Source organism: Osmerus mordax, chromosome 8 (genome assembly GCF_038355195.1).
Source record: "Osmerus mordax isolate fOsmMor3 chromosome 8, fOsmMor3.pri, whole genome shotgun sequence".
In the NCBI taxonomy this organism is placed as follows: domain Eukaryota; kingdom Metazoa; phylum Chordata; class Actinopteri; order Osmeriformes; family Osmeridae; genus Osmerus; species Osmerus mordax.
Window position 1 is genome coordinate 8,633,673 of NC_090057.1, and position 27,980 is coordinate 8,661,652.

The window sequence follows — 27,980 nt, forward strand, 5'->3', positions numbered from 1 at the left end:
CTTCTCCTCATACCTCTATCTCTCCCTCCCTCCTTCCCCTCATATCTCTATCTCTCTCTCCCTCCCTCCTTCTCTACTCCACTCCACACCATTCAGGTATCTTTAGATTACAAGTTAAGAAACTGCCTAGAGCTTTGCTCCATGGTGATCTGTGTGTGTGCGTGCGTGTCTGTCCCTGTGTGTGTGGGTGTGTGTTTGTGGGTGTGTCTCCAGAAACTATATCTCCTTTAAATTTAAACCCGAAAAAAGCTGCTGGATTTTAGCATCACAGATGATCGATGGAATTTATTAAAGGTGTGAGGGGTATGTTTGTGTGTGTGTGAGACTAATCTGTAAAGTTAATGCAGGAGATCAGGTGTATTGATCAGGACTGAAGGCACACACCTTGTTAATCATCGTCCGGGGCCGAGGAACACACTGAAGAGAGAGGGAGGGAAGGAGAGCGATAGGGAGGGATAGAGTGAGAGGGAAGGAGAAGGATGGAGAAAGGAAGAGTGAGAGGGAAGGAGAGAGGAAGAGGGAAAGAGAGAAAGAAAGAGAAAGATTGAGAGGGAGGGAGAGAGATAGAGAAGTGAAAGGATGGATGTCGGGAGGGACGGAGGAAGGGAAGGAGTGGAGGAGAGGGAGGTTATGCTATTGTCTTCTTAGCAAACAGTATTCATATTTGTGTTAAGGTCTGTGGTTGAAGATTGTGTGTGTGTGTGTACGTACTGTAAGGAAGTTCTTATTGTCAGCTTGACATTTAAATATTGTCTCCAAGTCTGAGATGATCTGTATTTGGTCATTTAATTTAGGCTTTTTTCCTCTCCTCTCATCCACTCTCCTCTCCTCCCTCTGACCTTGACCAGACCAGTAAACGGTTCTCCTATCAACACTCCCTTCCTCTCTCCATCCTTCCATCATTCAGATGTGTCTCCAGACCTGTCCACGTTTAATCCTCTCCTGCGGAAATGACACTCTCTGTCTGTCTGTCTGCGTGCGCGTGTGTCTGTGCATGTCTTTACGTGTCTGTGTATGCGCGTGTGTGTGAGTGACTGACAGGAAGATAATGACTTGTTAGAGGAAGAGGTGCCTGTTGGGGATGAGTGCCTGTGTCCTTGTCTCCCTGTCTGCCATCTCCCCCTCTCTGCTTTTGTTTCAGTAATTATCTGTGTGTGTGTAAATGGTCCTCCTGCTATTGAACTATCATGTCACCGGCTGACGACACGCACAGCAGAAATTGAATTTCAGTCTGGGGGTTCAGCAGGCGTTTATTAAATGCTTGTTCTGTCAGGAAGAGGGGGAGGGAGAGGGAGTAGCTGGGGAGGGGGGGGGGAGGAGGGGAAGGTGGAAGCGGAGAGAGAGATGGAGAGAGGTCAACAGCTTTCACCCAGCAGTCTCTGGTCTATTATAGACAACCTGTAGACACTTTAGTGCAGTGACGCACACACACACAAACACACTCACACAAACCAGTTTAATGTTAACAGCCCCCCTTCTCCTCAGAGCCCATGCGGACCCCTAAGAGCCTGAAGATAGCTGAGACACAGGCTCGCTTCATCGCCGTGGACTGGGAGTCTCTGGGCTACAACATCACTCGCTGCCACACCTTCAACGTCACCATCTGCTACCACTACCACAGCGCCCTCAACCAGAGCAGGGCCGACTGCCTGGACATGGACCCCAAGGCCCCCCGCCATGTGGTGGCCGGCCTGCCCCCCAACACCAACGTCAGCCTGAAGATGATCCTCACCAACCCGGAGGGCCGCAAGGAGAGCGACGAGACCGTCATCCAGACGGACGAGGACGGTAGGTGGACCCGTGTCCTGGCGTTGTGTCCTTGTCCCCTATGTCGTGTTGTCTCCTTGTCCCCTATGTCGTGTTGTGTCCTGTTCCTTATGTCATGTTGTGTCCTTGTCCCCTATGTCATGTTGTCTCCTTGTCCCATATGTCGTGTTGTGTCCTGTTCCCTATGTCATGTTGTCTCCTTGTCCCATATGTCATGTTGTGTCCTGTTCCCTATGTCATGTTGTCTCCTTGTCCCATATGTCATGTTGTGTCCTGTTCCCTATGTCATGTTGTCTCCTTGTCCCATATGTCATGTTGTGTCCTGTTCCCTATGTCATGTTGTCTCCTTGTCCCATATGTCATGTTGTGTCCTGTTCCCTATGTCATGTTGTCTCTTTGTCTCCTCAGTGCCGGGCCCGGTCCCGAGCCGCTCCCTGAGAGCCACGCCCTTTGAAGACAAGATCTTCCTCTACTGGAAAGATCCTCTGGAGCCCAATGGGGTCCTAACCCAGTATGAGGTAGGTGGAGGGAGAGGGTAAGGGAGAAGGTAGCCAGCAGAGGTACAAATCTCCTTCCTACCCGAGTGTCTCCATGTCTAAACACCTTCTTCTTGTTCCCCATGATCCTTCTTTTTTCCATCCACCTCCTCCTCTTCGTCTTCATCCAACCAGATCAGCTACTGCGGGGTGCGTTCGTTCGACCCCTCAGTGTCTCTGCTGCGCCCCCCGCTGGTGGTGTCCCTGCCCTGCAACTCCTCCCACCACCTGTTCTCCCAGCTCCACCCAGGCACCACCTACCAGTTCCTCATCAGAGCCTCCACCTCCAAGGGTTTCGGACCGCCAGCCACACTCAACGTCACCACCAACATCTCGGGTACATCTCCCCTCCAATCCGCTTTGTTGGTTCTGCCGGCCCTTTCATGTTCTGCCTTCTGATTGGTTAGAATGTTATCTTAATCCCTAGTGTGATTTGTCCCCATCACCTATGAAGAGAAACTCATCCGTGAAGCCCTATATTCTGAATCCATATTGTATTGTTGTATGTGTATTTATGTGCGTATTAGTTTATGAGTGTATGTTAGGGGTTTACAGTATTAGTGTGTCGGTGTGTAGCAATGCCCTTTTTATCTGTTAATATCATCTCCAGGCTCAGTAAGGTATTCATCAGATGAACAGGTGAGAGGAGGAGGGAGAGCACCCTGAACAAGATGAAAGACTTCTGACTCAGATGAGAGAGAGAGAGAGAGAGAGAGAGAGAGAGAGGTGTAGAGGGGGAGAGAGAGAGAGAGAGAGGTGTAGAGGGGGAGAGAGAGAGAGAGAGAGAGATAAGTGTAGAGGGGGAGAGGAAAGTGAAACCGAGGGAGGAGAAGAGGTGAGCAAAAGGGTTAAGGAATGGAGATCGAGCAAAGGTGAATGAGAGGTGCGCAGTTATGTGTTATAATAAAGCTCTGCTGGGCCTAGCACTGCATTTGCTAAGTGCCTGACTGTAATGTCAGAGATATAATATCTCTAATGTAGATATAATTGCAGGAAATAAGCATGCCCGCTCATGATAAAGGCAGCTATTTGAAGTTAGTGTGGCGTGGGGCTGTTGGAAGCTTCAGAGTGCTTGAGCTTTGCCGTTTACCTGGAGGATGAATTCTGACTTCAGCTGGTTGGAGCTCTGACAAGCAGACAGGGAAGACTGTCACATCTACTGCAATAAGTCAACCACACAAACACACTCACACACACACACACTCATTGCTTCTTGACCTCTGACCTCTCATCTCTTGCCAGCTCCTACCTTGGAGGAGTATGACGGGATGGAGGCCTTCCTGAACGAGACAGCTACCACCATCACCGTGCTGCTGAAGCCTGCACAGGCCAAGGGAGCGCCAATCAGGTGAGCCAGCCAATCACAGGTCTGGGCTTTCGTGGAAGTTTAGTTCATCACTGGATAACCAATCACAGGTCTCGGTTCTGATGTAAGGGACTATTTTTTATTTATTTTTCACGTCACGTAGGCATGGGCATGCACGCACACACACACACACACACAGCAGTAAGAGTATGATTATGATGTAATAATGCCATAGTGTTATTGTTGCCTTATTGTGACAAACTATTCGGGCCAAATATTGTGTATGTGGTGTCGTCTGTGCAGATGTTATGGCTTATTGTCATTCTCACGGCTGACAGAACCATAATCTCATAACCAGGCACCCCATGAAGAGATGTGGAGAGATATCAACTGGATTGTGGATTATATCTAGTTTTAACAGATTAAAAGATTTGTGAGAATTATGAAAACAAAGGCAGGGGTTTGAGCAAAGACAATAATACTGATAGGGTCACAGTGTAGGGGCTGGTTCAGGGGCTGGTTCAGGTCAGGGACCAGATTTGACAGAGCATGGGTAAACTTTTAAAGCTACCTTCAGACAAAAAGACCATCCTCAGGGTCCAAGAAGCATACAGTAACATGGGCTCAGCTTGCTTGTCTGTTCTCCTGCTCAGCTTCACCACAATCTAACTCAATCAGCATATTGGGTATGAGAGAGAAGGAGAATCGCATGTGTGTGCTTGTGTGTGTCTGTGCGGATTAGAGTTGCGTGTGTGTGTTTGTGTTTGGGTATGTGAGCTTCTGTTGGCGTGTGTGTATGGGTATGTGTAAGAATGTGTGTGTGTGTGTGTTTGTGGCAGTGTGTGTGCATGAGTGTGCATGGTTATGTGCGAGAGCGCGTGTGTGTGTAGGTAGCGTAGAGAGCTGGCTGACCGCGGGGAGCAGCAGGACATCTGTTCAGCTCGTTTGTAGCAGTTTGTCATTGACAGGCCGTGCAGCGAGACGAGAGGACTGAGCACGCTCAGTAGTGCTGGAACTCCATCTGCTCTGGCATGATGGGAATTCTACCTCCATTGTACATCTGTCTGTCTCTCTCTCTGCCTGCCTGTCTCTCTATCTGTCTCTCGGCACGTTTCTCTGTCATCTACCTGTCTGTCAGGGTGGAAAAACTAGGTCTGACCATTTATTGGCTAACCCTTTATGACGTCATCCCTCCAGTGCCTATCAGATCGTGGTTGAAGAGCTGAACCCCCACAGGACTCGGCGAGAGGCCAGCGCAGACTGCTACCAGGTGCCTGTATCTTTCCACAGCGCCTCTAGTGGAGGCTCCCCGTACTACTACGCCGCAGAGCTACCCCCAGGGAACCTTCCAGAGCCCTCACCCTTCACCGTGGGGGACAACAAGACCTACCAGGGCTTCTGGAACGCCCCGCTGGCCCCCAGGAAGAACTACAACATCTACTTCCAGGCCGTCAGCAGTGTGGAGAAGGTCAGTTCCATGGCTCCATCGCAGTCCTATCCCTATGTCGCGTCTTCAGCAACTTACTATCATGACACAGACAAACCCTGCAGCTAATCCCTTTTTCAAACCTGTCATGACACATCTTTCTGTTTGTCTTACAGGAGACAAAGACTCAATGTTTGAGGCTAGCTACTAAAGGTAAGAGATTTTCAACCAAGGTCTGAATTTATCTTGTCATCACTGTAAAATATACTCTGACAAGGTGGTTATAGTCTATCCAATACCACTGACTTTATCTTAATAGTATGTGTATATATGCGCACAAGCACACACCACTTACTTGTGGTGTTTGCATTTGTAAAGGACCTTGTTCTGCTGATCAGCTTTGCCAGAGGCAGAGAGAAAGAGAGTGATAGAAAAAGAGGAGAGAGAGAGGCAGATATAGAGACAGCTACAGTGACTGTTTTGACTGGTTTAAACGGTTTGTCGGACTGATTGCTGGCTCATTCTGTCACGCCCTTTGGTGATGATGGCGTGTGGTTGTTTTAATAAAGGGCTTGTTATGTGATAAGATACCTTCTCTAGGCTCTTTTGTCCGACATAGGATTACAAGTTATCAAACATATGCTGATGGATTTCAGTGGCATGAAAGGGCTGTGTCTACATAATCCACAGACGGCTGGTCCGTCTACCCTCCTAGCTACGAAGCTAGCTCTCCCAAACCAGAGAAGCTGCTCTGGCCCAAACTGTCTCCCCATGTTTGGGTGTGCTGGTCACATGGCCAGGAAGCAGGAAGCGGGGATGGACAGGTTGGCATGTTGGTTAGAGCAGACACACTACTACATCATCATAAAAAAAGAATAAAGTCTGAGTTTCTAATGAGCATCTGAGAAACTGTATAAAGGTGATGTGTGTATGTCACTGACAGGTTTGTTTAGAGAGCTCACCCCTCACCTCCACACCTACCCAGTTTCCCTCCATAACTGTTGGATATCAGATCACACATGAATACCCTGCAATCTAAAAACCAACTAGCCAAGCCAAATCAAGTCCATAATGAGGGCTTTAGTTGAGCGCTTGTTTGTGTTTTGGGGCCGCTGTCGTCGTGCGTTTCCTGTGCTCATGTCATCAGAGTGCTGTGTGCCCCCTTGTCAAAGCAACCGTGTCTCAGTTTGATAAGGCTAGTCCGGTCGTCACCAAGGGAAATAGATTTTCATTTGAAGCAGGGGATTTTATCATCCAAATGGTAGTAATCCAATTCCATTACACATCCTCCTAGTCTTCTGTCATGAATTTATCTTATAAGCAGTGACAGAAACATAAGTATTCTGGAGGCGAGACAGGGATTATGTCAGAGCTGTGTCCCAACACCAGACAGCAGGATTGATTAATAACCTTTAAACTGGTGTCACCATCCATCCTGCAAGAGCAGGCCTGGTCTGTTGCTTGTTTGATCTACTCTGGTCTCTCCTAGACTACCCTGGTCTCTCCTGGACTACCCTGGTCTCTCTTAGTCTCCCCTGCCCTCACGTGCTAGCTCTAAAACATTACCTGCAACTCTTGAACCTTAGCACTAGCTTTAGAACCTTGCCAATTAACTCCACTCATGCATCGTTTCTGGAACTTCAGCTAGCTAGTTTTAGAACCATGCTGCTTGTTCTCAGTAGTTCTATCTTAAACCCCTTCCATTCTAACCCAACACCTATGTCTAATGACCTAGTTCTTGACCTAATGGTTTGGCTGGAGCTTCCTGTCTGTCTATAGAGCTACGCCAGACAGACTGTCTGTCTGTCCTTCCGCCTGCCTGCCTCTCTTTATTCAGCTCTACTTGTCTTCCAGCAGTAGAGCACTGCTCAGTCTCTGTTCAGCAGGATTTGGGTTAATAGTTGGAGTGTGGCGTGGACCACTCAGGAACCAGCCAGGTTCCTGAGAGCTTTTAGAGCTGGCTTGAGGGAGGTTGGGGGAGGGGGGGGGGGGGTGCTATTGTACAGCCTGACCTCTGCCCTGAAGGGGAATGGAGATAAGGGTGAGGGGATTACAGTGCTCTTCTGCTAGCGAGGATCCTGAATGCCATGCTATTCTTATAGAGACATATTTGACTCCAAGTTAGTCACCAATCCTGGCCAGAGTGAAGATGTGACCTAGATCACATCTTCTTCTAACCCCATCATGTCAAACAATAGCTCCTCACCCTACTGCGTATCTCATAATGTCATACAATGTCTCATAACCCTTGTGTATATCCCATAATATCAAACAACGGCTCCTAGCTCTACTGTATATCCCATAATGGCAAAGCTTCTGAAGCCATCTCCCGGCTCTCACAACAATGATCTGCTTGTGACCATCGTCGTGCTGGGAGGGCTGTGGTAGCTCTGGAGGGGTCATGGCAGGGGTCACGGCAGGCTTAACCAGGTCAGGACATGGGGGTGGACAGCAGCTGAAGAGCCGAGTGTCCTCGTGCTGTGGCGGTTCAGAGAGATATCCACACCTGGGGTACAGTTAGGTACAGCATTGAAAGAAATGGAGCCAGGCTGCCGATAGAGATGCTCAGAGAGGACAATTCAGTTGGCCCTTGTTTCGGAGAGAGAGAGGAGCAGGAGCGAGGGTCACCCTGGTCACCTACTTCTGCTTTACCAGGAAGATCGTTTGTCTGAATGATGTGAGATTAGGATTTACTCAGTAAGAGTTTTGTTTTACGACCTGGATTATCGTAGCAGACACTGAATCTCCTGGTATACTACAGCACTCTGGGGCTTTTAAGATATTAGCGACATCTATAAAGCTTTCGGTGCTGTCTCTGTAGAGCTGCGTTGACACATGAGAGCAGTGGCAGTTTAAGCAGCATCAGAAATAAATGTTGTTTTTGAAAGGTCCTTCTAATTTCTAAACTGGTTTTGACGTGCTGAATCATCAAGACTCAGAGAGAGAACAGAGAGATCTTTCAAAACTGCTCAAAACCGTCTCCGCTGTGGCATCTGAATTCTAAATCGCCATTATTTGTTTCTATTCATCTTCATCCCCCTCTATGGTAGAAGCTCCTTTAAGGGGATTCGTGTGATGAAATGTTGTGAGTCGGGTGTGACACTCACAGTGTCCTAATTCCAAAGCACGCAGCATCACGCAACACATTCGAAAACAGAAGAAGTAGAGCTGCGTTGCAATGTTGTAGAGGTATTGTACATAGTAACGTTGTATTGACGTTGTATTCGTGGTAACAGTGTATATATGTGCTAGTAATGCTGTAGGGATGTGGTAGTAATGCTGTAGGGATGTGGTAGTAATGCTGTAGATGTGGTAGTAACACTGTAGGGATGTGGTAATAATGCTGTAGATGTGGTAGTAACGCTGTAGGGATGTGGTAGTAATGCAGTAGGGATGTGGTAGTAACGCTGTAGGGATGTGGTAGTAATGCTGTAGGGATGTGGTAGTAACGCTGTAGGGATGCTGTAGGGATGTGGTAGTAATGCTGTAGATGTGGTAGTAACGCTGTAGGGATCTTGTGTTCAGGTGCGACCGAGGAGCCGGAGGTGGTCCCAGACCCGGCCAAGCAGACGGACCGTGTGGTGAAGATCGCTGGCATCAGCGCAGGCGTGCTCGTCTTCATCCTGCTGGTGCTCGTAGCCATCCTGCTGGTCAAGAAGAGGTGATTCTCAACTACTTCTTGCCTGTCTAGTGTACTAGGCTCACACACACACACACACACACACACACACACATACACTGAAATGTATTAGTCAGTGGGTGTGTTGTAGGAAGCAGAGTCAAGTAGAGAGTAGTTCGTAGCAGAGGGACCTGGTGTGGCTGTCGGCTCTGAAGTCTACTCTCTCTCCTGATGCTGTCAGAACCACTCTGTCTCTTTGTCTCTCGCTCTCTCCCACTCTTGCTCTCTGTGGCTCGTTCTCTTGCTTTACATGGCTCACAGCGCCATCGTGTGGACACACTAGTATTTCATCAAACCACAGTTTTATCTTTGATCTCATTTAGAAATTGAAAGACAATATGAATGTCAGCGTTTTGAGGTTATATGTTATACAGTATTATGTTATTTGATGGTGTTTTTAATTTGTTTATCAACGTGTGTTGTATGAGATTGTCTGAGGCTGAGGTTGGGTCAGGTTGAGGTGAAACTCCAGATGTGGGTCACTGATGGCAAAGTGTTCTAGAATGTTAATGGCCATATCACGCCTGCTTTCATGTTCAGCCAATCAGGGCTAATCAAGACTAATCAGCGACAATCAGGGTCAACTAAGGAGACGTTTTTCTTTCATCTCCCTTTTCACCCCAAGGCCCCTCCCCTCCCTCCCCATTCCCCAATCTTTGCCAAGTCACTTTTCCCCTCCTCATCTACCTTCCCCATCATACCTCTTCCTCTCCCCCTCCCCTTCTCTCCCCCTTCCTCCCTCTTCTACCCCATCCCCTTTCCTCCCTCCTATCCCACCTACCCCCCCCACCCCCCATCATCCTCCTCCGTGTGCTGTTTGTGATTGAGTAGAGCAGCTCTAAGCCAGAAGGAAGATAAGGGATGCAGAGCGAGAAAAGAAGGACAGGAGAAAAAGAGGTTGAGAAGGAAAAAAGAGAGATGGAGAGAAAGAGATAAACAGAGAGAGGTGATAGAGAGGGAGAGAGAGAGAGAGAGAGAGAGAGAGAGAGAGAGAGAGAGAGGAGATGGACAGAGAGAGAGATGGACAGAGTGAGGAGAGAGGGTCAGTTGTGTGCAGGGTGACGTGCTCAGGGTGACAACCAGCCCTCGTCGTGGTCCTGCCAGACAGAGTAGAAATGAGTCTTTATCAGAGACTCTCTCTCTCTCTCTCTCTCTCTCTCTCTCTCTCTCTCTCTCTCTCTCTCTCTCTCTCTCTCTCTCTCTCTCTCTCTCCCTTTCTCACTGCTCTCTCTCTCTCTCTCTCTCACTTCTCTCTCTCTCTCTCTCTCTCACTCTTCCACACGCTCTCTCTGTCTCTCCCTCTCTCTCTCTCTCTGCTCGGTCTCCATCCAGCATCCCAATTAGGAGCTTCTAATTTCACACACAGGACATAGCTGACACACATCCTCCCTCTTTCCTTTCGTTCTCTTCCCTCTCTTTCTTTTTATCTCTGTCTCTCTCTCTTTACAGCTGACATTCAGACATCCTCCTCAGTACTCTGGTCTGTCATAGTGCTCTATCACACGGTACAAATGTCAAACACGTGAACTGAGGTTTAATATACATCTACAGTATGTTATCTCACTGTCTACTTCATGTCGTAATGTATATGAGCCCTACACACAGAACCCCTGTTGGTTGTGTATTGATGAACACCAAGCTACTATCCCATGTGGTGATGGCCCTCAGTGGAAGAAATGTAGCTCATATCTATATGATTGGGTGTGTGCGTGTGTGCGTGCGTGCATGCATGTGTATGTGTGTGTGTGTGTGTGTGTGTGGGGGAGCTGCTGTGCCTGTCGGTGGACCAAGTATGCTTCCTCAACATCTCTGACAGGTCACTCTGTTTTCCTGACAGGTCATAAAGATCATACCATGGTTCGAGTTCAAAGGTCATATATCATGTGTGAAGGTCAAGGGTCATTCCATGTACAAAGGTTTTTTTTCAAGTGCTAGTTACCATGGAGATCAATCAATACCCATACAGCCAGATTCATCCCATTAACCTTAGGGCATAACCAATCAGTGCTGACCATACCAAGAGAACAACCAATCAGTGTTCCCCATCTTGAACTGAACCTCGAAGATACTGCATCTTTAAAATGGTGGTACATGACATCATTGTTGCAGGTAGAAAGCTGCCTGGTTTTCAGATTGGCAACTGTGTGTAGACGTAAAACGATGGAATAATTTCCATCGTAAGTTCTTAATAGCGAATCATGATTGACTAGGATGTGTCCATGTTGCCAAACAGTCCGTCCAATCAGACAAGACTATTCTAAAGCATGTCATATTAATTAACTGATCGATTTTCTAAATCCTGAAGAATCTAAGGTTGAATGACCTGCATGTCTGTATCTAGATTAATCTTCTTGACACTTTCAATGATACTGAATCCAAAACAACTGCATGAGTCCTGACCTTAGAATAATGCATGACACACAGACCAGCTGCAGGAGGTCCAACACACAGATTTTTGTTGTCTTGCTACTTTATTCTGCTTTTTGTTGAATGGGACTGATTCCCAATCTGCATATTCATAATCATTTCTTTATCCTGCTTCCTGATTGGCCCAACCAGGAGGAGCTACTATTCTTACTCTTATTACCTGTAAGTAAACACAAACAATAACAAAGTAATTAAACAAACAAACACACAAGGAGTCTGTCATCGGGTAGTCTCTTAGTGTTTTAAAGATGCAGTATCCTTTTTTCAAGTGAAAACACATTTCGCTCAGGCTATTCCATCCTCATTGACCAACTTCCAACATGCCTCCAAACCCTGCAAAGTCTGGATGACCAAAGCGGTGTTATTTGAAAAAAGAATGCTGCACTTGTGTTTTGTACCCTCTGTGTGTGTGGGTGTGTGTTTGTGTGTGGGTGTGTGTTTGTGTGTGGGTGTGTGCATGTGGGTGTGTCCTACATGTCATGTGATCATTCATCCCATCCACTGGACCACTGGGTAGGGTAAACCTCTACCGCACGTGTTCAGTACGGGCTCTCTCTCTCAGGCTCTTTCCTATTGGTCGATCTGTGTCGGGTGCACATGGCTTCCTGGTGATATGGTGAAGGTCTTTTTCCTTGGTAGTAAAGTAGCCAGTGTTTCCTGTCTCCTACCCTGTTGGGTTCTGAATCTGCCAAGGCCTGCTGTTATCCTTTAACCCTTCTCCTATGCCCTCTGGTCCTCAACCCTACCTACCTCTAGCCCTTTATATCCCAGCCCTACCTCTAGCCCTCTATATCCCATTCCTACCTACCTCTAGCCCTCTATATCCCAGCACTACCTACCTCTAGCCCTCTATATCCCAGCCCTACCTCTAGCCCTCTATATCCCAGCCCTACCTACCTCTAGCCCTCTATATCCCAGCCCTACCTCTAGCCCTCTATATCCCAGCCCTACCTCTACCCCTCTATATCCCAGCCCTACCTCTAGCCCTCTATATCCCAGCCCTACCTACCTCTAGCCCTCTATATCCCAGCCCTACCTCTAGCCCTCTATATCCCAGCCCTACCTACCTCTAGCCCTCTATATCCCAGTCCTACCTACCTGTAGCCCTTTATATCCCAGCCCTACCTACCTCTAGCCCTCTATATCCCAGCCCTACCTACCTCTAGACCTCTATATCCCAGCCCAATTGTTTTTGACACAACTGGTCTGTCCCTGCAGTATCAATCCATCTGCATTCCCCTCTCCTCTCACTCCCCCAGTCCAACACTAGACCCCAGCACTCCTCCAGTCTTTAGACCAGACGTCAGCCCAGGACCAGTCAGACAGCCTGTGAGTGAGATCTGTGTACGTGGGTCCAGCCAGGGATCTGGAGAGGTGGACAGCATGCTTTATCTCAGTGACCTCCCACCCCAATCAGCCTGGGACAGACAGCTGCATGGCTGCCTTGCTTCATCTGGGCCTGCAGCCCTCTCCCCCCCCTCCCTAAACCCAGTGCTGCTGTCGCACCTCAACCCTGACAAGCATCTGGGGGACCCCTCCCACCCCCCGCCCCCCACCTATCAGGGCTTGCTCTATATCTCAGAACCTTGGATGCTAGAATTCCGACCCGACACTCTGTTGTCGTGGAGATGACCTGTTCCTCTCCTCCTCCGTCCGGCATCGTTTTCTCTCCTCTCTCCGTCCCCTGTTTGTTTGTGACTCCCTCTCTGTGACGACTCCCTGTGTGATGCCTAACCAATTCCTGTACGGACCCCTTCCAGAAAACTGGCAAAGAAGCGTAAGGACGCCATTGGCACGACCAGGCAGGAGATGACTCACATGGTGAACGCCATGGACCGCAGCTACGCTGACCAGACCACGCTGCACACTGAAGACCCCATGTCCGTCACCTTCATGGACTCTCACAACTTCACGAACAGATGTGAGTATGGACTCTTTGTGTCTTTCTTACTATGTTTCTTTCTTTCGACCATTTGTCGACACTACTGTATATTTCCCGAGGCGTAGATATTCAACTAGTGCAACAGCAGCGATCTGAAGGTGCTTCTAGAAAGTTCAAGAAGGATCCTTAACATGTTTCTCTCTCCAGTGCCTAACGACCCCCTGGTTCCCACGGCTGTGCTAGGTGAGGCTGGGGCTACTGTTGCCCTCATGTGTCCCCATCTTCCCCGCCTGCCCCCCTCCTCCCACTCACAGACCTCTGTGCTTCCTGTGTGATGGTCATGGGGACGCCTCCATGCACCAAATATACATCATAGTACAAAACAATAGATTTGAGGCCACAGTAGAGGCCACAGTAGAGGCCACAGTCGAGGCCACAGTAGAGTAGAGTAAACTCCATGAACAGTGCCCCCACCCTGCTGGGGTCTTCATGTCCAGACGAGAGCTGCAGTCTGACGGGGGAATTAAAACGTGCCCCGAGGCTGTAGGCTGGGCTGTGAAAACAGCTTATTTTAGCTCGCTGCTCTCTCCACTCTCCTAATCGCAAGTGAAGGGGGAAGCCACGCTCTGTCTCAGCCAATCATGTCACAGCAGGGCAAACCAGTAGGAGTTTGCAGATGAGGACGACATGTTAGCGTGTAGATTAACAAGACTTTCATTTTGTTGAATGAACAAAACTGTCAGTTTTAGTATCAGTCTTGGGGATTTGTGTATTAGTCATGAGAGAGCATCACAGTGCAATGCCCCATCATGTCCACCGGGGGGCAGGGTTACTCTAGTTTGTGTGCATTCAGGAAAGAACAACCTACTTCCCCACATACCTCACACTGTGTGTTAGCTACCATAGAAGAGTGTCTTCAGTGTGTGCGTGTCTTCCCTGTTTAGCCAAAGCCACTGTGAAGTGCTCCCTCGATTATTGTTGTAAAGCACCATGTTTCATCCCTCATGTTCCGAGTCATGTTCCATGTGTCGAGTCATGTCCCACGCCCTGAGTTCTATTCTCAGTCATGTTCCAACACCTTCCGTGTGTAGGCTCTGTGTGAACCAGAGGATAGACTCTGGTCGATACTCACTCTGAACCTGTCTGTCCTCTTTCTCTTCCTGCTACCTTTGGTGTAAAGTGCCCATCACTGGTAAGTGTGGTTGTATGAGTGTGTGTGTGTATAGACAGGTGTGTTGAAGCCACATCGGCACAAAACAGCTGTCATGGATCTGCTGACAAAGCCGTTTGCGTTTGTGTGCGCATACTTTTGTGTGTGTGTGTGTACCTCGACGAGCATTAAAAAAAAAAGTATATGAGAAAGAGAGAGACTCCTCTGACTGTTCCAACCCTCCCATTGTCGTTCCCTGTCTCAGATGAGAACCACACGGCGTCCGTGTCGGCAGAGTCCAGTCGCCTGCTGGACGTGCCCCGGTACCACTGTGAGGGGACCGAGTCCCCCTACCAAACAGGTCAGCTCCACCCGGCCATCCGAGTGGCCGACCTGCTGCAGCACATCAACCTGATGAAGACCTCCGACAGCTACGGCTTCAAGGAGGAGTACGAGGTGGGGGAGCCTACGCACGCACACACACGTGCACGTAAACACACGTGCACACGCGTGCACGCGCACACGTATGGCGCACACATGTCCACATACACTCACGTATGAGAACACAAGCATGCACACTTACAGACAAGCACACACAGAAAGTCACCCCAAAATAATGACCCAGACATGAGCAGGCACAAATCCACAGACAGACTGAAGTCTGTCACGGCCCCGTCTGATAGCAGTGACTGCTCTCTCCTCAGAGTTTTTTTGAGGGCCAGTCCGCCTCTTGGGACGTTGCTAAGAAAGAACAGAACAGAACCAAGAACCGCTATGGCAACATCATTGCATGTAAGTCACACAGAACCTCCATGGAAACATTATTGCACGTAAGTCACGCAGAACTTCCATGGCAACCAGGCTTCCATGTGGAACGTGTCGGCAACACACAAATGTGAGTGCTGTGGCTTTTGAGAGAAAACGAAAACAATCATGAACATGTATTACTTAGGTAGTGTACTTGCTACTCAATTATTTAGTTAGATTACTTCTAATACACTGTGTTTATAATACTTAATTAGGATGTTAAAGTGCGCTATAAAACAGACTTTCTCAGCTATTGACTCGTCAGTGTATTTAGCTATGTTAGCATACTATCACACCAGCTAGCATGCCCTCTAATGTGTGCGTGTGTGTGATTGTACACTAGATGATCATTCTAGAGTGATCCTGCAAGCGATGGAGGACGATCCATCGTCTGATTACATCAACGCCAACTACATAGACGTAAGTGGGGCCTCCGTCCCCTCCTCCCTTGGCCAGCGTGTGAGACACACCACTCCTTCTCTCGTATGTGTGCAGGCCTTCTACGCATGCCTTTGTCTTCTCTATACAATACAGCTTTTACCCCTCCTCCAGTCAAAGTGCTCGTTACTCACTGACATCTGTTGTGCTTTCTTTCACTCTGCCTGTGGTTGGGCTGTAGATTTGGCTGTACAGGGATGTAAGTATCACTGTAGATACCTCCGCCCCTCGCCCACCCTTCCCTTCCCCCCCCCTTCCCCTCTCCTCCTCCTCCCCCTTCTCTCCTTCCCCTCTTCTCCCCCGCGCGCTGCTGCTGGCCTCTGCTTTTTCTCTCCCGTCTGCATGGAGATCCTGGTGGGCTGAGATGTTTCTGCCATCTTGTCTCTTCAGTTCCTTCATGCTTTGACCTCCACGCGCTGCTCTCATGTCTGTGTTCCCATGGCCTGTCCTCATCCCCGGCCTCAATCTGGTCTCAGCCCAACCTCAGCCCCAGGCTCAGCCACAACCCATATTCAGCTACTTCTCAGCCCCTGCCTTAAATCCAGGCCGTCCTCCAGGGTTGGTGCTAGCTCCAGCCCCGACCCCCTTCCAATCCTTTCAAGCCTGTCTACAGCCCAACCCTCCCACCCCAGCCCCCCAGCTACAGGCCCCTCAGCCCCCCAGTTCCAATCCCCCCAGCCCAGCCCTCCTGATCCAGACCCCCCAGCCCAGCCCTCCAGATCCATCCCCTATCCATAACTATACCTCCATTCATTTAAGTCCAGACTGTCAGTTTGACAAAACACCACAGTGCAATACTCCAACATCTCCAACAGGGGGAAGTGTTGCATAACTTTTGTATTTTACAGGAGGCTGTGTTCAACGTGTGTTAGCCCCCCCAGTCAATCTACCAGTCCCAAACCCTGCACATTCTCTAGCCCAGAGGTGACATGTTCAACACTGTCCCAGACCTAAGTCCAGCTCCAGTCCTCTCGCCCAAACAGGCCTAAGCATGCATAGCCCATAACCTAGCCCAAGCCTCAGTCAGCCCCGACCCCAGCCCTGGTCCCAGGTTCAGCCCCTGCTCTACTCCCAGCCTCACCCCTAGCCCTACTCCTAGCCTTATCCCCCCGTCTCACCCCAGCCCTTACCCTAGTCCCAGCCTCTGTACCCTTCTGTCGTAACACAGCAGTATTAGTGTGGCCTCTTACATCCCGGAGGTGTGCTATTGACTCAGCTGTCACGACTTGTCACCAACCTAACAAAATGATGCAAAGCCATGTGCTGGAATGACACTGTATGGATCTCTGTCTAGCTGGACCCACAGTATCTATGTGTTGTGGGCTTTTGCTGAACGGCTGACACTCTATGTCCTGGGATGGTACTATATATGTCTTGGGCTGGTATTGTATATGTCCTGGGATGGTACTATATATGTCCTGGTTCTGTGGTTGTCCAGTAGTCCAGGGCAGTCGTCCGGTGTTTCCATGTCCCTCTCCAGTAGGACGTGACTGGGGTATGATGCTGTGTGTTGCCTTCTCCCTCCCAGACGTCTCACTGTGTTCTCCCTGCTTCTTCCAGGGTTATCAACGGCCCAGTCACTACATCGCTACGCAAGGTGAGATCCTTCACCCATGTTCTAGTTAAGATGGGGAGCGTTTTGGCCTGTCCTGAATGTGAGCACTGCAGCTCAGGCCAGCTCTATCTAGCAGTGCTGTGTTGCTTTAACCTCTCTCTGCCCCTCTCTCCCGTGTTAGTCTTCAGTCTAGCATCTGTGTCTGACTGCTCTGTAACTCTGTGCACTGCGTGGTGTGTGTGATCTAGGTCCGGTCCATGAGACCGTGTATGACTTCTGGAGGATGGTCTGGCAGGAGCAGTCTGCCTGTATCGTCATGGTGACCAATCTGGTGGAGGTGGGAAGGGTAGGTTCAATTCCATGTCTGTTCCCTAACCCCATTAACACAACACCGCGTGTGTGTGTGTGTTTATGTGTCCACATGTGTTTAGAGCTAATCAAGTGTGTGTATCCCTTTCCTCTCCTGTCCAGGTGAAGTGCTATAAGTACTGGCCCGATGATGCCGAGGTGTACGGCGACTTCAAGGTCACCTTTGTGGAGGTAGAACCTCTGGCTGAGTACGTTGTGAGGACCTTCACTCTGGAGCGGGTGAGTACCAGCCGGCCTGTCCCATACTCCACCTCCTGTAGGCTGAACACAGCACATAAACAGCACAGCTGTCAGGCGACAACTATCCAGGGAGTTTCTTGATTGAACCTGTGAATATTCTGGCCTTTGATTTACCAGAGAGGTTTCAACGAGCTTCGTGAGGTGAAGCAGTTCCACTTCACCGGCTGGCCTGACCACGGAGTTCCATATCACGCCACCGGCCTGCTGTCCTTCATCCGCAGGGTCAAGATCTCCAACCCTCCCAGCGCAGGGCCCATCGTGGTCCACTGCAGGTGGGAGACATGATACCTGCCTGCCTGCCTGTCTCTTTCTGCCTGTCTGTCTGATATTCTGGAGGGCTGGCTATGTTCATTTCAGTAAGTACTGTATATTATAGCTGTGTAACTCCTCTCTTTTTCTGCTCAGCGCTGGGGCTGGACGCACAGGATGTTACATCGTGATTGACATCATGCTGGACATGGCGGAGAGAGAGGGCGTGGTGGACATCTATAACTGTGTCAAAGCCCTGCGCTCCCGACGCATCAACATGGTACAGACAGAGGTGACTACTGTAGGCCATCCCACCATCCCCACCTCTCCTCAACCAGCATACACACGCACACACACACACACACACACACACACACACACACTCACTTTCACTTAACACACACTCTGTTCACCAAATACACACTTGTATTCCAATACCACACGCACGTACACACACTTCACCAACTAACATGAGAGCCATCTACCATCAGCTTCAGTATGTGTGTGTGTGTGTGTGTGTGCGTGTGTGCATGTAGCAATTTAGGCTGTGCATGCAACTACATACTTAACCAAGCCCTCCTTGGTCCTGTTGTAAACCTTGTGTGTTTCATATGTGTTCTGGCCTCAGGAGCAGTACATCTTCATCCATGACGCCATCCTGGAGGCGTGTCTCTGTGGGGAGACGGCCATCCCGGCCTGCGAGTTCAAAGCTGCATACTATGACATGATCCGCATAGACACCCAGAGTAACTCCTCCCACCTCAAAGACGAGTTCCAGGTACGCCCCACCCCGTCACCGTGGAGACACACTGTCCAATGTCCTCCTCTCTTGACTGGACAGGCCACTATGCTGTGAACACATGGTTTTGAGGTAGTGTGGGGCAGTTTGGGTATTTTGGGGAAGTTAAGGAACTTTGAGTTTATGGTTATGGTTACCTTTGGGTTAGCTGGACTAGTGTGGTTTTGTTACAAGAAACTGTGGTTGTATGGGGTTGTCAGGCATCGTTTTGAATTACATGTGGTATTGTGAGGTTGTCAGAGGTTATTTTGGGTTACCTGGGGTATTTCAGGGTTAGAAGGGATAGTGCATGGTAAAACTGGGAGTTGGGATGACCACGGGTAGTTTTGGAGTCACAACGGGGTAGTTTAAGATTCCCAGGGTTAGTCTCTGGGGCTAGACAAGGCCTGGCTCCTACCTGACTTTCCTCTCCCTGCTGTCCTCCAGACCCTGAACTCCGTAACACCTCAGCCGCAGCCGGAGGACTGCAGCATCGCACTGCTCCCCAGGAACCACGACAAGAACCGCTTTATGGACACCCTGCCCCCTGACCGCTGCCTGCCCTTCCTCATCACCATCGACGGAGAGAGCTCCAACTACATCAACGCTGCCCTCATGGATGTAGGTGTCCACACACGCGCGCACACATAGGCACACGACTCCATACGCATACACATAAACACACACACACTTGCATGCGTTCCAATTCTCTACCTGCACATACATGCTCTCAGACACTTGTGCAGATTCTCACATTGTGTATTTCACATGACTACATACACACACACACACACACACTCAGCTGTACGCAAGCAATGGATGCTGTCTGTCTGTATGGTAGAAAGAGAAAGCTAGAGACAAATCCAGGTGTATATCTCTGTTTCTGATCTTCTGCCGGACACTGTTGTGTCACAGTGTGATCTATACACCGTCAGCCCTGTTTGGACATTCTTCTCTGGCTGTGTAACTAGTGATGTCATCAAAGCTTGTAAAGTAGTTCAGATTTGAATCTCACTGGAGGTCATCCTTTTTTCATAATTACTATTTGGTGATAGTGTCAGTTCTCTTTCATATGGCTCTGGTAAACCTATTTGAATGGATCTCAATTTGGGTATCACTGAGACCCATGGTCTGCTGGGACAGACAGCCAGGATCAATCAGGACCAGACAGTCTCCAGGTTCAGACCAAGTTCAGCCATCCAAACTCTGTTACCTAGAGCACCACAAATTTGACATCAAACCAGGCATACTAGACTAGACTAAGTATAAACCCTAGTAGGACCGGCTCTGGGACTGGACCCCTATGAAACCAGACTGGGTCTGTACCTTTTTGAATGGTTTTGAACTGCATCCACCCTGCCTTTCTGATACTCCATGACTGGCCAGGTGACAGCCGATCCTTCCCCAGACAGCTGCCACCAGTCTACTCATGTCAGATCAGGGATTTATGGAAGGATTTAAAACAAAGATTGTTGCATTGTAGAGAAAGTGAATGACACCCTAAACTAAAACTCAGCCAAACAGACACATAGTACAGTTCTTTAATGTTACAACCACTTTCTCGTACACTTTACAAACTCTTGGACTTTTTCTAACCAAGCCGTCAGAAGAATACCAGGTAATTTCTGAATTTATCACTTCTCAATCAATACCGCTTCTTCTTCTATGATACTGGATTTGTTTCATGGCTTAAGTGTTTTGTCAGATGGCATCGTTGACCTAGCGCAGGTGGCTAAAGCTGCAGCATGCTAATGTGGTTGAAGCCCCTCACACATTCTGCATGGCCCCTTGTTCACACATCCTCCATTATGATTGGTCAATCTCATCCTCTAATCTTTTGTACATTGATGCAGGAAGTGATGTCAGGTGATGCATGTTTGTACTTCCTGTTCTGTGTGGCAGAGCTACAGACAGCCAGCTGCGTTCATCGTTACCCAGCATCCATTGCCCAACACAGTAAAGGACTTCTGGCGTCTGGTGTACGACTACGGGTGCACATCACTGGTGATGCTCAATGAGATCGACCTGGCACAGGTGAGACTGGCACCTGGCCTGCACCTGACTGGTACAACTCATAGACTAACATAAACCCAGTTTAGGACAGCTATTATGGCTAACGTATGTATCTGTGTGTGGGCGTGTGTGCAGGGCTGTCCCCAGTACTGGCCTGAGGAGGGCATGCTGCGCTACGGGCCCGTACAGGTGGAGTGCATGTCCTGCTCCATGGACTGTGATGTCATCAGTCGCCTCTTCAGGATATGTAACTTGACCCGGGTAAGGAAGTGATGTCACATGAACTGGATGTTGATGCCGACATTGTAGACATTATTTGGTATGATGCCACTTTTGTTGTTGTTTGATATGTAGAACTGTGCTGTTATGTCTGTCGTTGACATTGATGATGCTGACGTTATTTCTGTTGTTGTTGTTGCAGCCTCAGGAGGGTTACCTTATGGTGCGTCAGTTCCAGTACCTGGGCTGGGCCGGACATAGGGAGGTTCCCGGGTCCAAACGCTCCTTCCTCAAACTCATCCTACAGGTGGACAAGTGGCAACAGGAGTGTGAGGAGGGAGAGGGCCGCACCATCATACACTGCCTGTGAGTGTCACACACTTATACACACCTGTATACACTCAAACACCCACCTTCAAATGTACACACACACACACACCATTCCTCTATTTTATATTACATGCACTTGTCCAGGTTCCTTTTGACTTTTGGTTGTGTGTGTGTGTGTTTGTGCAGGAACGGAGGCGGTCGTAGTGGTATGTTCTGTGCTGCCAGCATCGTGTGTGAGATGATCAAGCGTCAGAATGTGGTGGATGTGTTCCACGCTGTGAAGAGCCTGAGAAACAGCAAACCCAACATGGTGGACACCCCGGTGAGAGTCTGTATGGGCGTATGTATGCGTGTGTTATTCACCGAGACATTATGCACGGGAAAGGCCTGTGATCTCTATCAATCAATCGATCAATGTAATATCAAATGATCCCTGGAAGTGAGGCTGTAGTTTGGTACTATAGGTGTGTTGTTGTTGCTGTGTGTGTTGGGGAGGGGGGGAGTCTTCAGGGCATTGACTGACACCTGAAGAGGCGATAGGGGGTGGGGGGCTGGAGCCCTTTAGCAGGGCTGTCTTGCTGTGGTTCAGAGATGCTGAACACCTAAAGGTGTTAATGGTTAACCAGTGACATTCAGCAGTGGATGGAGGTAATGAGTCCCCTTGTTCTGAGGTGTGAACAGGTGTGTGTGGGTTGTGCTCATGAGTTGGCTCACCTTAGGTCTGGTGTTGTCTCAGATTACATTGCAAGCCAAGCAACATGATGCTCTTTTGTTGTTTCATGTGTGTGTGTGTGTGTGTCAGGGACCTCAGTACAAAACACCACTAATGAGTTGTCTCACCTTCACACCTTCGCTTATTAACTTTGAGTTGCATCAGATCATTAAAACTCAAACCAACCAACAACAAAACAAACTTAACGATCTAACAACTAATTAGGTTCAAACTTTAACTTGACCTGTGACCTATGTCTTGATTTACTTTTGAGTGATGTATATTGTATTTACTGTATGTGTCGTATACAAGCAAGTTGTATAGTGAGTTTGTGTGTAGCGTCCAGAGTGTAGATCCTCATACAGTTAGGACTGTCTTACCAATGGCTTGTTATCATATTGCCAACAGGAGCAGTACCGCTTCTGTTATGACCTGGCCCTGGAGTTCATGGAGACGTCCTAACCAGGGGGCGCCACTGAGCCCAGGAGGCCGGGACCCCCACCAAGATGAAAGGATATACTGACGAAACGAGGAGGAGGGGAGTAAGACGCTGACGATGACGATGAAGAAGAGGGTTTGAGGAGAGTATGTGTGACGTTCACCATTGTACTTCTCTGTGTTCAGTGCCACAGCAGCAGCAGCAGCATCCTGCCTCAGTCTGCTTCCTGTTCCGCAGATTCACATCTGTTCTTGTGCAGACATTTGTAAGAGTGACACTACTGCCAAGGTGTTGCATGCTATACTGTTATTTTTTTTCTTTTCTTTTTTGTATTTTGTTTTCTATATTTGCAGCATTGTCAACAAACAAGTTTATATCTATATCTATAGAAGTCAGTTGAAATGTGAACGAAAAAAATTAATGCACTGGCCATGGATGGAGGTGCTCCCATGTGACCTTGGCTTCTGATCATGTTTGTATCATGCACTGGCGACAGCTTGCTCACCATGTTTTAGTTTTGTAGCAAATGTTTAATCATAAGCCAAAGACTTATGTAAATATGTCTATATGGAGAAAAAAAGCACATTGTTTGTATTTATTGTTTACTTGCATTCCTTTTTGAAGGCTAAAAACAATCATCTTCATTGCGTGTTCTTTACTATAACTTTGAACCGTACACATTTAATGTAGTTTTTAAGTATTAGACTGAGCTCAGTAATATCTTTATTTTATATTTTCATTTTTTTCTCTATGTGATGTGCCAGTGGTTCCTTTGTGTAAAAGCTTGTGTATTCTGGCCATGCAGTTAGGATATCAGAGCCCACCAGGCCATAGTGAGAGAGCTCTATTTTTCTCTGGCAATGTCATGCTCAGCTGTTTTTGATGTCTTAGAAGATCAAAGATTGAGGTTCCAGACAGGAAGTGATGTCAGTGTTCCGAAGGTTGAAATGTTAGCCAACAGACAGGCAGACAGACAAATGATGTCTAGTTATAGTGATTATAGAAGAGGACACACAGGAAGTGGAAACCCTGGTAACAGGAAACTGTAGTGTATATGTGAAGTTAATTCATGGTCCATATTGTTTGTCTGTAACTGTTGGCTTATTGGCTGTAATAAACAAGGCAACTCTTTGAATAAAACAAGGTTGACAGAGCCACTGGAGATGTCATCATTAATCATGCTGCAATGGCAGGTCTTGATTGACCAGACACATTCTACTGTGGGTGTCACAGAGATCTCCATACCAAAACACTACTAATGAGTTGTCTCACCTTCACACCTTGACTTATTAGTCTTTGGTTGCATCAGATCATTATAATACAAACAGGAGCCTGAGTCCCAAAACACTACGGATGAGTTTTCTCACCTTCACACCTTGACTTATTAGTCTCTTTAGTTGCATCATATCATTCATCGCATCAGACCTACCAACCAAACAACAAGGATACCAAAACAAACCTAGCAGACATACCACTAATTAGGTTCAAACTCTCAAGAACTATTGCTTGACCTATTACTTATGTAAATATTATGAAAAACCTTAACAGGCCAGTACATAGACACTACCATCCCAGCAACACATATTTATAGCTAGAGACATCACTGTCCAGTTGTTTATTGGGTTGTCAACCTTCACATTATTGTGAAAACATAAACAAATAGTAAATACTGTATGTACACCAGGGGGGCTTATAGTGGTGGAGCACTTGCCTTGCAGAACAGAAAGAATATTGTATTGACTGGATCTTACAACAGGTTTCATCATACAAGGTCTTGCTTGTGAACATCTTTATTTTCTTTAATACCACACTTCTCTGGATGTATGTGTGACTTGCCCACATACTAAATATGTGTTTATATGTGGCTGAGAGCAAACACTTAATGCTGTATGTTGCTGTTGGTTTTAGTGTGTGTGTGTGTGTGTGTGTGTGTGTGTGTGTGTGTGTGTGTGTGTGTGTGTGTGTGTGTGTGTGTGTGTGTGTGTGTGTGTGTGTGTGAGAGAGTGCTTGGATTGGGGAGTTCAGCAGTTGGTGGACATCTCTGATAGGATGGAAAAGACTGTGGTGAGGGCAAACTTGGGGTTGAGGGTGAGGTCCTGGAGCAAAGTCTGGCCCTGCTCTCTGGCCTTTTGTGAACACATGGCGCTGCGCCACATTCGCACCAAGGTCCCACCTACAACACACACACATACAAAGACACATTGTTAGGAGTGCTATGCTCCTCTTTTTGTCTTGTATACTATAACAAGTTTGTCTTTGAAGTTCCAACCAAGTAACCAATTAGGCGTTAGAAGGGTGTGTCAGATGAACAGAGAAGTCAAACAGATGGCCAATCAAATTGAACTGTGGATGGTCAAAGAGATCAGCCAGGCACCTAGCCAGGTGACCATAAGGGCCAATCAGGTGACAGTGGGGTCACACAGGTGACGTGAGGGAAGGGTCGACAAGTTGTGGCCCACCTACCGAGCACACTGTTCATGTTTCTCATCCAGTTGAAGATGGAGAGGGTGTGGTTCTCCTCGGGACTCAGGTCCTGGATGTTGGGCGCTTGGTCTCCTTCCCTCAGAACGCGGCCAGGCAGTGGCGTCATGAACAACACCGAACGCTCCACAGTGGACTGGAAGTGAGTGGCCGCTACAAAATCGGCTGAGCTGAGCCAGCTCTCAGCAAAGGCTTTCTCTGGGTAAGAGTAGTGTTTCAGCCTGGAGGAAGGACAGAGAGAGAGAAGAGAGAGAGAGAGAGAGAGAGAGAGAGAGAGAGAGAGAGAGAGAGAGAGAGAGAGAGAGAGAGAGAGAGAGAGAGAGAGAGAGAGGAGATGAACACTTCCTGTTGATGAGGAAATACTTATATATGTACATTTATAAAAAAATCATTTTTTATACATTTGTTTTCCTGTTTCTGAAAAGCTTTGTCACTTTATTGGCAGTGCGTATGAAGATGCTGAGAGGGGATTGGTGGTGCGTCTGAAGATGCTGAAAGGCGATAGGTCATGCATGATCTTTGGTGGTGATGTTTTGCTTGGTGGTGCTCACTTCTCCTGGCAGGTGCTAGAAGCAGTCTGTAGTGAAAACTGCTGAGCGGCCCACATCAGACCCAGGATCTGGTCTTTCTTCTCCACGTCCATGATGGCAGCAACGCTCAGGTCCTTCATTCCCTGCAATACACATAGCAGATAGGAGTCTAGAGAAGCACAACATATCTCTTTACAAATGCAGGACATTTATTCAAATCAAATCCCCGCCAAAATAGTATGCTGTGTTTTGACATGCTATTAACCTGAGGGTAAGGGCGAAGTCATGTGGTAGTCTGGATCAATGGGTCTGGATTGAAGTCTGGGTTCAAGTCATGATCATGGCATGTTACCTGGTAAAAGGCCTCCCACTTGGCCATGAGGTCAGGGAACTTGGTTGAGCAGTCAGTGTAGGAGGTGCAGTAGTCCTGAACTGCATCACTCGGTGTCTGGATCTGGACCTGGAGCTGACCATCTCCAATCACACCCTTCTGAACCGCAGCCAAGAAGGGAATCACAGAGAGGTAGTAGTTCACACCTGGGGGATGGATAAGTGATGAGGGGGGTAGGAAAGACATGGATGTGTATAGTAAACAGTAAGCAAGACAGACAGATAATACAGGAAGACACGTAATCCATTCTTTGACATTAGCTGTCAGAAGTAAACCTCAGTTCCCTAAACCCCCCAGCAGAGGGCGCCGCTCAGTCTACTCACAGGCCCACCAGCTCTGGCCAGAGATGCACATGGAGTCACTCTCCTGGCCACACGTCGTAGCACTCGTGGGGTCCAACAGACGACCTGCCAACACACACATGCGTACTGAAAAGGCCAGAACCACCAGTTGAAGACCCAATTTTAATTCTAGAAATAACCCACATCAACCATTTCTGGCTTACAATTAGATGTATATATCATATATAGATAAATAGGCATAGTCTGTGAGGAGGGTAGAAATGGAGCAGGGAGATGGAGGAGGTGCAAAAGGTCAACTCTCTATGGGACCAGCAGGCAACATCACTTCTCCTCCTGTCCTCCTTAAGCACATCTACTGATATATAGATCAAGCCTGTCCAACCAGAGATCTGCAGGGTTGCAGATCATCAACAAACATGATTGAGCTCAGGTGTGCTGGATTAGTGCTGGGATGGAAACCCACAGTAGCTCTCCAAGAACAGCTTTGTCCAGTCGTGATATCGATCCATATTTACCTGACCTCAGCTTCCACCCCAGCTGCAGAGGCAGACTCCAGAGCGGGTTCCCCTCCGTGGTGTTGGGGCCCATGGAGCCCATGTACTGATCAGAGGCGGCCAACTGGAGCCGGTAGAGAGTCATCCTCTGTTGGTAGTTCCAGGGGTTGATGGTGACGATGTTGTCCTGCTGGGGGAGGTCGGACAGCTGGCTGGAAGCCTCGGCCCACAGAATAGGCAGGTTGTTCTCCGTAATGATGGCACTGTGAGCTGGACCGGAGCATGCGGCCAGGAGGACGAGGAGGCCTGACAACATCCCCAGCACATGCATGGTGGGATCTCTGGAGGATACCTGCGGAAACACCCGGTGAGAGACAACTAGGCTAGTGACACACGCACCTTCCAACTGGACAACGGCGGCTCTGGCTCTCTCCAGGCTTTTTATCACCGAGGTGAACAGCCAGTCGAGTTTTATCACCCTTGTTCAGCCATGACGAACAAGGGGAATCAAGTAAGTAAACACCTTGATGGAGTGCCAAAGTCCAAACGGTGTGCCCACTCAGTATTTTCTGTGGAACTGTGTGGCAAAAAGCCAGGGAGTTGTCTAATCATGGCAGAAGGGCACTGAGTTTCACAAGCGTGTCTGTCCCTCTAACAGACCCGCTCAACTTAACTACACACATGCACACACTAACACATTCGCCAACTTACAGTACCAGTCAAAAGTTTGGACACGTTTTCCCTTGAAGATGTGTCCAAACTTTTGACTGGTACTGTACATCCACACACAATAGAAATAGAAATTTAGCAGACGCTCTTATCCAGAGCAACTTACAGTAAGTACAGGGACATACCCCCGAGGCAAGTAGGGTGAAGTGCCTTGCCCAGGGACACAACGTCAGAGTGCATGACCGGGAATCGAACTGGCAACCTTCGTATTACTAGCCCGATTCCCTCACCGCTCAGCCACCTGACTCCCAACACACAATGTGTGTGTTCTGTGTGGTGACCCATTATCCTTGTTTCCAGTTTTCCAGGACTAATTCCTGGAATTTAATGGTGTCCTTGAAAGATAAGGCAATGTCTGTTCATACACATTTAGTAACTTTTTTACTTTGTTTACACAAACAAGGCACTCTTAGAACGTTTCCTGATGTTTGGGTTAAACATGGCTATCTGATGTCCTGATCAATGTTTTCAGGACAAGAACTGTCCTGTACTGTCTGCACATGCCATAGACATAAACACCATCCAAAAATCCATGCTACATGTTGACAGAGTTCATCAACCCAACCTGTCTTTTGTGATGTTCAGGTCAGACCATACACATCCTGTGTATGGTGAATTAATATTAAAGTGTTTGCTAACAGTTAGAAGCTCAAAAGTTTGGGTGAAGTGTGTGTGGGTGTGTGTGCGTGTTTGTGTGTGTGTGTCTGAAAGGGGGGATGGGGGGAGTCAGG

At 48.3% G+C, this 27,980-nt stretch overlaps 2 protein-coding genes across 2 annotated transcripts in view; one reads left to right on the plus strand and one right to left on the minus strand.

Annotated features, from left to right (window-relative positions):
• ptprk (protein tyrosine phosphatase receptor type K) overlaps window positions 1-23,476 on the plus strand; it is a 67,819-nt gene extending 44,343 nt beyond the window's left edge. The window contains 23 exon segments of the mRNA XM_067241144.1: window positions 1,486-1,788; window positions 2,176-2,285; window positions 2,439-2,640; window positions 3,546-3,651; window positions 4,807-5,077; window positions 5,212-5,248; window positions 8,561-8,696; window positions 12,902-13,062; window positions 14,439-14,629; window positions 14,878-14,965; window positions 15,324-15,400; window positions 16,979-17,015; window positions 17,222-17,319; window positions 17,445-17,561; window positions 17,700-17,854; window positions 17,988-18,123; window positions 18,460-18,609; window positions 19,057-19,230; window positions 20,512-20,643; window positions 20,758-20,883; window positions 21,044-21,207; window positions 21,358-21,493; window positions 22,292-23,476. Coding sequence (XP_067097245.1) covers window positions 1,486-1,788; window positions 2,176-2,285; window positions 2,439-2,640; window positions 3,546-3,651; window positions 4,807-5,077; window positions 5,212-5,248; window positions 8,561-8,696; window positions 12,902-13,062; window positions 14,439-14,629; window positions 14,878-14,965; window positions 15,324-15,400; window positions 16,979-17,015; window positions 17,222-17,319; window positions 17,445-17,561; window positions 17,700-17,854; window positions 17,988-18,123; window positions 18,460-18,609; window positions 19,057-19,230; window positions 20,512-20,643; window positions 20,758-20,883; window positions 21,044-21,207; window positions 21,358-21,493; window positions 22,292-22,345 — 3,161 coding nt within the window. The 3' untranslated portion in view covers window positions 22,346-23,476.
• Window positions 23,477-24,281: 805 nt separating this feature from the next.
• On the minus strand, window positions 24,282-26,923 carry LOC136947950 (protein LEG1 homolog). The gene is made up of 6 exons (XM_067242191.1): window positions 26,542-26,923; window positions 26,048-26,131; window positions 25,686-25,870; window positions 25,355-25,476; window positions 24,786-25,024; window positions 24,282-24,495 (listed from the first exon to the last, which is right to left on the minus strand). The coding sequence occupies exons 1-6, from the start codon at window positions 26,849-26,851 to the stop codon at window positions 24,344-24,346; spliced, it is 1,092 nt and encodes a 363-aa protein (XP_067098292.1). The 5' UTR covers window positions 26,852-26,923; the 3' UTR covers window positions 24,282-24,343.
• Between the last annotated feature and the right edge of the window lie 1,057 nt (window positions 26,924-27,980).